Source organism: Phytophthora sojae (assembly GCF_000149755.1).
Source record: "Phytophthora sojae unplaced genomic scaffold PHYSOscaffold_10, whole genome shotgun sequence".
Taxonomy (NCBI): domain Eukaryota; phylum Oomycota; class Peronosporomycetes; order Peronosporales; family Peronosporaceae; genus Phytophthora; species Phytophthora sojae.
Window position 1 is genome coordinate 155385 of NW_009258124.1, and position 11281 is coordinate 166665.

An 11281-nucleotide genomic window follows, 5' to 3' on the forward strand; every position below is an offset into this window, starting at 1 on the left:
CTAGACAATATTTCCATCTTGCTGTGAGAAAAAAAACCCTCTTGTTGCTGTGCAATTGACTACCACTAATAGTGGTAGTCAATTCTTTTGAGCAGTGGTTTTTTGTGGCGTGCCGGACTTCATTTCGCGATTCGAAGGCCAAACAGACAGCGTCTAATGTCCACCATGAACGGCTGCACTCTCTTCCCATCCAACACGCAGCGCCTCAGCGACCATGTAATCGGCAGTGTCGTACAGCGAGCCTGGGTGCCAGAAGGACCCACCGACAGCGACGCGGAGGACGGCGCAGAGTTCGCCCGCCCTTCACAGCAAATATCTCAGTTCTCGGCGTGTACTCAGGCCCGTCACGGGCTCCAGTACCAACCCGCAGAGACATTGGAGGACAGCCCAGTCCGACGCTACGCCCCGTCTGCAGTCAGGCAGATCGAGATTACGGGGAGAGTCGCGCTGGATGCGCTAGAGGGCTACAATGCACAGCCTCGTGCGACCATTAAGTCGCAGAGCCAGCGAGGTCTGGCGAGAAAGGACCCCGCTATCAGCGCTGAAGAGCGTCAGCGTGAACTGCGGCGGATGAGGCAGATCCGCTACAGGCAGAAGAAGTACGACCTTAACATGAAGCTCGAAGAGGACACGGTGCAGCTGCGAGAAGAGGTCGAGCAGCTCGAGCAGCGCCGACGGACCATTGCTGCGGCTGTGCCCACCAACCAGAGCATGTGGGATGTGGTTCTCAAGTACTTCCAGGTCTTCCGCTATGGAGTTCAAGAGCGTGCGTCGATCCAGGAACCGACTTCCGGTCCAGGAGCTTCCTCCAGCCCCCAGCTCGAGTTCGTTCTGGCGACTATGACCAAGGACGTGGTGTTCAACTCCTGTCGCGGCTCGGAAGCGATCATGAAGGCTTGGAAGTGCCAGACGCTGTGGTTCAAGGACTTTGAACTGGAGCTCGAGAGTCTGGTCAAGGTCTCCGGCAGCTCTTTGGTCGCCACCACGACCACAAACTTCACCATCGTCGACCGAACGCTGCAGAATGTTTTCCCACACTTGAGCGAGAAGAACGGATTCCGCAGTGCCGGATTGGGACCTCGCGTTGCCAAGACGCTGCTGGGCGAGCGTGTTACTGTACGTGGCTCCGTGCGCTTTGAATGGGACGGCTTTCTGGGCCGAGTTACGATGATAACCACGCAATCCGACCTGCTAACTCCTATCCTGCGCCTACTGGGCAACTTGGAGGACGTGTCCTACGTCTTCGAGTGGGCTCTCGTGTCTCCGGAGTTCCAGTGGCGACATATTATGTAAAACGAATACAGTATCAACACATTGAACCTTGCGTGATTTATCTCTGAAAATTCCATTTCAAACGTTCTTCGATTTCTTGGCTCGAGATGCATGTAGACGAACTCCCGGCGGGAGGCTTCCGTAGTAGCGTGGCTACATGTACATACGATCCCTCCTTGTTGCAACAGATGAATCCTCTTGACCCGTAAAAAAGGGTCAAAACTTCGTAATCACACGGTATGACCTTTTTGCCTTGTTTTTATTGTCGTTCTTGCTCAACAGCAGCGAAAGGAGGCAAGATGTGAGACGAATACATGTACTTTACGACGGAATAGACACTCAGACGTGTAGATTGCCTGGGTAGTATTAGTTGTGCAGTATTAGTTGTAGCACGAGGGTATGGCGCTGGACTTGACCTGTATATCAGCTCTTTTTGCTCTATCTATCGGACACAACCTTATCAACTGGCGCAGCATTGATTGACTCCTCAGGGCTGACAGGACGAGAGACAGATAAGTCACGGACTAATCACACGACGTGGTTATCAGCTGCGCCCTAAATTTCCGTGTAAGTTATCGGTGTTCTTTCGATTCTATACCGGCAGGATCTTAGGGTAAACCTAAGCGAAACCTGCTGGCGCGCACTATTAGCCGCGCTGTCTTGTGCCTTGTGTGTGGCCAGACCCCACACTTTCTATTTCGTGACGCACCGGCCAACAACGCAACGCAATGGTGACACTGATGACCGGTGAGGACCTGAGCGCGCTCGAGGCCGCGCTGGCCTTTTCGACGACGGCGACGACGCTGTCAACGGTTTCTCGTCGGACCCGAGCAGTGACGACTGTGGATTAAACAAGCGCGATGCCGGAGTGCACCAGCTTGCTACGAGCAACACCGCCTGTGCCCCAGTTGAGCAAACGAGTGAAACCGCTCGAGAGATTGCTCGCATCAAGACAAAGTTAGCTATGCCCGGCAGGAACCGTTCGCGAGACCTCCAAAGGCTGGAGATTCTTCAGCTCCGGCAAGAGGCCGCGGCGCTCCAAGGACGGCTCGATAAGCTGCGTCCATCAATGACCGTTAAACCCATAGTAGGATGGGATGTTGCTGGGCAAGAGGGAGGTGGCTCAACTCGACGTGCCGAGGAAATGCTTCTCGACGCGGGGAAGTGTTTGGCGAGGGAACAGAAGAGGCTGCGGAGGGAGGCGGAGAAGGAGAACAAGAACCTGCGAGAGCTCCATGCAGCTCAGTTCAAAATGATCAAGACGCTCAGGAAGATGTTCCAGAGGCAGGCTTCAGTAACGGTACGTGTAGTCAGCACGATGAGGATCTTTATTGATTTTAACCTGTTTCTATTCTTTCACCTTCGTTGTTTGACCAGAAGGAAGCGTGCATACCCCGAAATTTCTACGTGAAGGCCTTCTTCGAGACCGAGAAAGATGCCATGGCTGTCCTTGAAAAGCTCAGCAGCTCACTGAGTAGTGTGTTCGCAGAGACTGACCGCGTGTTTCGCCTGAATGGGCTTAATCAAATCACGTACCCGTTCTTCAAGAGAAACACGCAGCCAGTCTCTGCCCAAAGCACGTACGTGGAGCTGCTCAAGTGCAGCTTGATTCCATTCGACTATCGATCCGTAGCCGAAGGCTTTTTCGGCAAAATGACGACGGGCTGCGGGCAAAGTGAAGCTGATCACGCTGATGTAAGCAGATTTTGTGGAGAGATACTCATCTCAATCGCCACTAACGTCATATTATCCGTTTCTCTTCATCCAGGTCGGAGACGTACAAAAGGAAAATGTGTCGGTGCGTGCATTCACTGTGGAGATCGCGGAGCGGGTGTAGATTGAATATCGGTATGCTGGTATAAGGTACTCCGAGCACAAACGCGAAGTAATCGTGCTGGCCGGCCAAAACCAGTTGATGGAGGCGCTTGGAGTCGCTTTGGATGGCGTCGGATTCAACGAGAAGAGCTGGTGCGTGATGACGGAGGCAGCCGCAGGTCTGTGCTTCATGCAGCTTTGTATCGGCGTTACGGTAGAGTGCAAGTACGTGGCACCAGACCGCCGGGATTTTGTCGATCGACTCTGCGCAATGCTGGCTCACCTAAAGCAAGAAGTCGTCGACTCGGTTCAGCGAGAGGTCGAACACGATCTCATCGTTCGTAACATGCTTGGGCGTGTGTTCCAGTATACTGTAATGTACACGCCTCGCGAAGGAATTTTAATTACTTCGAATAGTAGAAAACCGTGGCACCGATACTGACGTTCAGTACTGACGTTCAGTTCACTAAATTTAAATCCAGAGCTATCATTTCAAAATTCGTAGGGTTTTTGGGATTCACCCAACAACTTTTAATCCAGAGTTGTTGGGTGAATCCCAAAAACCCTACCAATTTTGAAATGATAGCACCAAAAAAGATTTATGATTGCGTTAAACCGACGCAATCATTTCACGACAAAACTGAATGTTGCTTGTGCCTCAATACACATCGAACATAATGATGGTCATTAAACTCACTCACTCGAGCAACAACCATATGCACCTGTAATATCACATACCAGAGTATTAAATACTAGAGGTCTACTTACCAAAGGAAACGAATTCGGAAACCGTAGCAGGATCTTTGCTAAACTGTGGAAGCAAATAGCAGAACGTGATATAAGTGAGATGAATGCCTCACCAGCACACCCATATATACGTCCATTTTGCTAGCGTGCCCTCATGTAAAAATTTGAGCGGCAAGGATGCCGGAAACACTGCAAGTAAGCTCGCCATCATGGGGCTTTCGCCCAATGACTAGTGTTGGAGGATCTCAATCGCGTTGCTCTGATGAGTTGTACTGGTTTGCGGGCTTTGGCCCGCGGTGTTCGCAGTTCGGTCTTTTTTTTTACTGTATTCCAAAGCCTGCACGGTAGAAAAACTTTATTTACTACTGGTAGTACTATGTAGTAGTGCTACGCTTGCCGTAGAAGAGCGCTGCATGAAGAAGTTCTTGAATTTTAGCACATGCTCATATTTTTGCACTGTGAAGTATCATGCGTCCATGTGCTGGGTCACTTACGCTGCTCGATCTGCCGTGGTGGATCTATTATATACATGAACTCACACTACTGCTACATGTATTCATGCTGCATACTGCACAGCTTCAAGCTGCCAGACTGAACTTCGGTTCATGTTGGATGTATAATGTGTTTTTTTTTTCTGGAGTTATATGTCCAGTTGTGACGCCTGCAACTTGATTTTGTAGAATTGCTATACTGACTTCCACGTCTTTTAGCTCTCCTCACTACGAAGTCGACTCGCAACAAACAGTATGTGCCCACTACCATTAATCAATAGCGATAATTTTGTTTTAGTCTACGACGGTTTATTGTTGCTGCTGCTGCTGACATGTACATGTAGATATTGTATCTTAGAAATGACAGCCACGGCGACTCTGCTCGCTTGCTGCCCCGATACGGTCGATTCTTCACAGATTACATTGATTGACTGATCACCCCTCTTTATTATCGCTGCTGCCTGGTTAGCTTATCGCCAAAAACTTGCTCTGAGCTCTAATGAATCGTTTGCGCTGCTATGCTGTAGTATAACAACTGTCATTGCTGTGGTTTCAAATGACTCTTTAACCGATAATGCAACATAAAATCTTATGATGCATTATCTCAAACATCCGCAGGGGCGCAAACGACAGTTCTTACGAACTGCGAATTGTAAATGAACACGCTGCAGTGGAGCCTTCACTACAACCTGGACTATACAGGCCGACGGCCCCACCCTTCCAATAGATTAAAAATAACCATGATATGTTTTATATCATTGTGTTAAACAAATCAGAGTCTCGCGTTAACCCTTCAAATATTAAGATCGGCGAGTCGAAACTCAGCGGAACACCATATCAAGTCAATACCATGTTTAATGATACCTTGCCTGGCGTGCTCTCCGGTTTGTTCCTATCGGTAGTGAGTGGTTTACACCTCAAACACCGCGTGATAATCAGTTTACGCGGAAAGAGGATCACCTACGAGCAATCTAAACGATCGACAAAGCACAACCGGCGTAACTGGGTGGCCTCATTGAGCAAAGAGTCTTTGCCAAAGACGTCGATCAAGAAAGCCGCCACCTACTACAAACGACGTGCGCTTGATGAAAACTACAATCCCTTTTACTTTATTAAATATATTGAAGACGAAGTTTAGTGAATAACACAAGTGGGGCAATCCTGTATCTGTAAACATTCATCAAAACATCAGGACCCATATCGAGCGAGCGGCCCTGTAGACAGCAGTGCGCGATCCAAGTATTGTGCTTTGCATCCAGTTTGCCTTTCTATGTAGTGCACTACTTAGTGTTCGTACTTAGCGGTAAATCATAGTGGCCTTGAATGCGAGTTGTTAAGTCGTGTCTCGAACCCGGTTTGGTTCGGAAATGGCACTTTCTAAAAGTGCCAAAAGGTGCTGGATGTGCTAAATCATGCAGGAGATGGCGTATGCGCACTACTTAGGGGCTGGTCGTGCTGGCTGGTGCTGGTTCTCGGTCGGGACGGCAAGCGATATGCGAAATGATATCGTACTATTTTTGCTCACATTGGACATTACCATGACGATTCGCCGAGAACCCGGGAACTCGATCCCCTTGCTGGTTCCCGGGTTCTCTGCGAATTGCAAAGGTTATGATCAAAATGAGCAAAAATAATACAGAAATGAAAACTCGAGGCCGACTTATTAGTTCACCTACCCCTGCCCATCTCTGGAACACCCGGCCGAGAACCAGCACCAGCCAGCGCGACCAGGCCCTTAGTGCTGATTGACCATCCACGACTTCAGCAATTCGTACTCGAGAACGATTTATCAATAAGTCGTGCTCGATAAGTCGTACAAGTTACAGTCCGAAGTGCCAAAAGCCTGCAAAGCACAACACATGTAAATAAAAAATGGAAAAAAGACTCGAAAATCCAGAGCTTCCCCGTGCAAAGCACGGCTTTGTACGGACTAACAATCGAAGCAACAACGTGTTTCGAGTTGATAATAGACCTGTTTTAAAGGGCCTATTGATGCGATGTAGCTTACAACAGGGAACTTTCTCGCAGTCATTTTACTGCGTAAAGATTCACGCACAACCACGCCTGGTTGTCGAGCTTGTGCCTGCGACGTACATCATATATCTCATGGCCCGGAGTCGAGGAATTAAATAATACAAGTAGATTGGAGCTATTTGTCCAAACGTAAGTAGATAATGGGGACTACTTATAAGTAGACTGGGGGACGTTGATTAAACGTATTTTAACTATCACCCTACTACGCGCTGCGCGCGGCCATCCAGACCCTAAAGGCTCGCTGTGCTCGCTTGGACAGAACCCTAACAAGCCCGCTGCGGCTCGCACGCGTCGTCTCCACTTGCTAGAAGGGCAATGCTGGGTCTAGGGTTTGCATCCGCGCGCTTCGAAAACGAGCTGACAAACCGCAGGCGTGGGCTCGCTTCGCTCGCTGTGCGCTGTTGGTCATAAGTAGTCCCCGCGATCTACTTACGTTTGGACAAATAGCCCCAATCTACTTGTATAAATTAATTCCTCGCCCGGAGTCAAAAGCCTCAACCCTGCCCTCGGGCTAGATTAGTACCTTCGTCAGTGCACTCATATTCAATTGCACGCTTGGTAGCCGTATCTCACCACTGATGGAGGGATTCGTATTGAGTCAATACGAATCCCTCCATCATACTATTGACAAAGCCGTACGTATCCTTGTAGTATGTACAGGCCTCCCTAATTGGGGGAAATGGGGTCTATTTCCCCCACTGTACCCATTTTAAGCACCGCACTCCTCCCCCACACTAGGGCTTCGCGTAGGCTGGGATAGGATTGGTTAACTCACCTTTGATCGCCATTGATAAACTCAATCCGCACGCTCCACGGGCATCTCCTGCGCCTGCTTCACAGCCGCAGAATCTGCCCGACAATGTATCGCCGCTATGGTCACGACGTACAACCAATTTCAGAGCAAAATCAATGACGAATCTAACTCGACGAATTTGCAAATGAACTGGACCAGCCTCCATCATTCTTGAGAAGTCTAAAACACTCGGTCAATAGACACCACTTACTGTAAATTGACCTAAAGACGTTACCGGTTCATCACCGGTGTCGATTGGACGGGAGGACATCGCCCGAATTAATCTTGTTTGAGCTGGGCTATCAGCACTTCGTCGCTTCCTATCCCAGTAAAAATATATCATTTTAACGTCCTAGTGCTGCTATCCCGCCCTCACCTTCTTATGAGAAGATATTATTAGAGCTCTCAGTTTGCTAGTAGCTCTCACAACCCAACTTGCTCTCTTCAAGCCTCGGTGACAGCCTTCACTGCGCCCCCCGCCGGCCCACCCACGCCACTCGCTCTCTTCAAGCAACTCGCTTTCTTCACGCCTCACCGCACAACCCGATCCTTTAAGCATACCGGCCGGTTTAAGAACTCCTTTTCAGCCTGGACACGATCTCAAGTACACCTACAAGTGACTGAAAGGAACCCAGACACCAAAAGTGTGGTGTCCGTAGTGTGTCGTTTTTACGTCAAATTCGGCCGTGAAGCGAAACCCAACGCAAAGCGGAAGCGAACCACGCAAGTGCAATACTTAAAGTTACCTTTCCGCGCAGATCACATCAAACACCATCTAGAAAGCGTTCATCCGCGGCACTGGAAGGTTTACGCTGCTGCTACCGATGAAGCCAAGAGAGTGTATTTCGACCGACCCAACCACGCCAACACGATGCTAGCTCACGTCGACAGCGAAGTCCCAATTCAGATTGAGATCAAGCCATCCATTTTGTCGAGCAAATCATCGGCGGTATGTTGTTCCATCCTATGTTTTTCAGCGTGCGTATGGATCAACACGGATCCAGTCCTCATCAACTTGCAACTCGCTTGGTGACGTGCTCAGCGACACTGATCGAGTACCGCAGTCCAGTGAATTAAGCACTACAGGAAACCCATCTGCGAGCCGGGCCACGCAACCCCTGTCGGTTTCCTCCGCGTTCATCGAGGTTTTCACGGTCGACGTGTTACCGTTCGACTTTCGTGTTGTCGGGGAGGCATTAATGGCCTCGAACTTCCAGAGCGATGAAGAGAAGGATATTCAGGTTAGCGTTTTCTGTTGTTCTTGTTTTAGGTGCCAACCATGCTTGCGGGCGTGGAGAGGTGGGTTAGCTTCGAGCGAGCGATGAAAATCGAAAGTGAGAAGCCTCTCGGTCGGTGGGCGATCGGGCTCCATCAGTCAAGGTCGGATACTTGCCGTCTGGAAACCCTGACAACCATCCTGGATATCTCTCGTTTCCAATACGCAAGATATCCTTCTTGAGGGACAAATTGCTTTGACTTCACCAACTATGCTTGCGGGCGTGGTGAGCGGCCCCATTGTTGACTTGCTTGCCACGACCGTGAGCTTGTGCTGGGCGCGTCTGATGCACTTCACCATCCTTCTCGCGAGCCTGATCGTCGTCCTTGCCGCGAGGAGAGGGTAGCCTTCGTAGCAATTGCTCATCCAGCGTCCCAAGAGCTTGATGCAGAGACTGTCCGCCTATCCGTTGAGCAGCGCTGCGGCTCCGCCCGATCGGATGGAGTGAGTTGAGTAGTTCGCTGCGGGCACTCCGATGCTCGCTGCCGCCACTTTCAGTGCTTGGTTTACTTCGTCCACGCTGAGGTCGACACACAGATGAGCGCTATCCTGGAGCTGTAGATCTCTGCGTGCGCGTAGAATGAGTCGAAGCGCCGTCGTAAGGCATAGCATCGGGTTTCCGGTGGCGTGCATTGTTCGCCAGGCTCCACGTCCGTATTGATCGTTCTTGGACCCGGCGAGACCGATAGTCACTGAGTTCGCCGCCCCGCACGACACAGGTCTCCCGTCCCTGTCCAAGAAGTAGGCATCGGCTGTATTGAGGCAGAATGCGTGTCGTCTTCGGCCGTCGCGCAGATATTACGAGCGGCGTAGCAAGAAGAAGTAGGCTAGTTGCAAGGAGCCCCACAGGATACGATTTCGGGGGCGAGAGAGGTCGAGTTGCCGCCGAAGTAGTCTTAAGAAAGCCGGAGTAACGGGTTGCTTCTTCGTGACAGGATCCGAGACTAGCCGAATTCCACTTATGAGGATGTCGAAGCTGGGTGAATTGCGGAGGCTGATGCCGGCGTGCGCCCGGTGTACCCACCGGATTGCTGCAAGTTTGAGTCGGATGGTATCGTATTGATTCCCGGCGCCATTCTATCCGTAACGCCAACAGAATATAGCGAACATGCTGAGCTTGCTGTCTGAATCATTTGTGTCCCCGCCAAGCCATGGCGACCACGTTATGAATCGCGAGAATTGCACCCACCGCTTCCTGTATTTGGCAGAGGTAGTGCCAGCGAGGGCATGTTGCCGCAGCATCATCTCCGAGACGTGAGAGATCGTCGTAGGGCGCCACTACTGGTACCTGCGTCCAGCCAGATGACAAGTTTGTCCACGTATCGAAGTGTTGATCTGCTCGGGACCAGGCTCGTGAGCCGGCGTCCGCCATGATGTTGTCGGCTCCGGGTATGTGGGCGGCGGTGCACACGAGCGAGTAGTTGGGACAGAAGTCGATTGTACAGCTGCGCGAGGGGTTGTCGGCTTGCTCGGCGTTGAGTCCACGAGACAGCGCTTGTATTGTCGATCCAGAAACGCACTTGTGTCGGTCGATGTGCTGACGAGCGACCCCATGTAGGACCCCAGAGTAGAGCTGCGAGTGTTGCACTGCGGAACTCGCAGACATTAATCGAGTTGGCTGATTGGTCCGCCAGAAACAGTTCCTGGTCAGCTGGGGCGAACTGTACTCGGATGAATTGCTTGAGCGCTGGTTCCAACACACAGAGCCCTTGATTAGATGCGTCCATGAAGACGTGTACGGTGGGTTCGTCAAGACGGGCGAATTGTTCGACATGGACACGGTTGAAGCGGCTGCTGTGGTGAAGAATCAATCGAAACCACTTCAGGTCTTCGACTGCCTGGGCGGGGAGCTTGCGTCGCCCTGTTCGGCCCAGTACGACGGCCACACCTTGCAAGCGCTGGTAAAAGGCGCGCGCCGGAGGACAGCATGTGGAGATGTGACGCAGGCACCCTAAGAGGCTAATCGCAGAGGTTTTAGTTGTCGTGCCAGCTTCCACCATGTCCGCGATGCATCGCTGGGCCTTGGTGATCTTCTCAGATGGGATAGTGATCGTGCCACGCCGCATGTCCCATTCAAGCCCCAGAGCTCGTCCTTGTTCGCTCCACATCGTGAACTTCGTTTCGTTGATTGCAGCCGGACCGAGGACCGTTGCCATCGCGCTGCGTAGAGCGAGATTGGCCACGTAGCAGTGCAGCTCGTTGTCGACCTCAACGCAGGTGTGATCATTGCACCAGAACGAGCCTTGGCGTGATATTCGAGAGAGAGCTGCGCTGTCGGGGTGCTCATACAGCCCATTGATGAGCTCTCCCGGAAGATAGTACCAAGCGGGGGAACCGCACCATCCAAATCCACTGGCTATGTCAATCACGAGAAACTCGCCGATGAAGAAATCTAACATGTGGGCGTGATCGGCTTGTACAGGCACGTGGCGAAAAGCTCCAGCGACGTCACCTAGCATCATAAGTATTCGCGCGAACGGGTGGTCTCGCCGTGGCGAAAACTTCTCCTGGCGATGTCGCCAGGACTCCTGGACCAGGAGGGTTGCACGAGATTTCCGGCAGGTGAGTTCGGTCAGTAAAATCGTTTACAGATTCGCCTTGCGGGAAAGATTAGTCGTTTATCAGGCGAATATCGGGTGGACTCGTGCCGGCCTTGGCCACCACAACGAGATGGGAGATGAACAGTTCCTTCCATTGCTCCGCTAGCGAGGCTCGCACAACGAGATACTGTCCTTCTTTTTGACCCTTGCGGATATGACGCCATACATTCGCGGGGGGGGGGGGGGGGGGTCGCTGATGTGGTGTAGTACCCCGCGGAAGAAGTGGGCGCGCCGGGCGCCGGAGGATGAAGGC

The 11281-nt window shown here is 51.4% G+C and overlaps 5 protein-coding genes across 5 annotated transcripts; 4 read left to right on the forward strand and 1 right to left on the reverse strand.

The window, feature by feature from the left end:
- Positions 1-513: 513 nt before the first annotated feature.
- On the forward strand, positions 514-1278 carry PHYSODRAFT_435313 (hypothetical protein; the record flags this gene model as incomplete). The annotated part of the gene is made up of 1 exon (XM_009536970.1): positions 514-1278. A coding segment is annotated over one exon (765 nt), but the record flags the coding sequence as incomplete, so codon positions are not given.
- A 1434-nt stretch (positions 1279-2712) lies between these two features.
- PHYSODRAFT_525846 (hypothetical protein) lies at positions 2713-3529 on the forward strand (the record flags this gene model as incomplete). The annotated part of the gene is made up of 2 exons (XM_009536971.1): positions 2713-3024; positions 3110-3529. The coding sequence occupies 2 exons, from the start codon at positions 2713-2715 to the stop codon at positions 3527-3529; spliced, it is 732 nt and encodes a 243-aa protein (XP_009535266.1).
- A 4233-nt stretch (positions 3530-7762) lies between these two features.
- PHYSODRAFT_434012 (hypothetical protein) lies at positions 7763-7996 on the forward strand (the record flags this gene model as incomplete). The annotated part of the gene is made up of 1 exon (XM_009536972.1): positions 7763-7996. A coding segment is annotated over one exon (234 nt), but the record flags the coding sequence as incomplete, so codon positions are not given.
- Positions 7997-8023: 27 nt separating this feature from the next.
- On the forward strand, positions 8024-8611 carry PHYSODRAFT_305569 (hypothetical protein; the record flags this gene model as incomplete). Its single annotated transcript, XM_009536973.1, has 3 exons — positions 8024-8101; positions 8157-8393; positions 8423-8611. The coding sequence occupies 3 exons, from the start codon at positions 8024-8026 to the stop codon at positions 8609-8611; spliced, it is 504 nt and encodes a 167-aa protein (XP_009535268.1).
- Positions 8612-8830: 219 nt separating this feature from the next.
- Positions 8831-10584, reverse strand: PHYSODRAFT_339079 (hypothetical protein; the record flags this gene model as incomplete). Its single annotated transcript, XM_009536974.1, has 3 exons — positions 8831-9180; positions 9683-9922; positions 9978-10584. The coding sequence occupies 3 exons, from the start codon at positions 10582-10584 to the stop codon at positions 8831-8833; spliced, it is 1197 nt and encodes a 398-aa protein (XP_009535269.1).
- Positions 10585-11281: the final 697 nt, after the last annotated feature.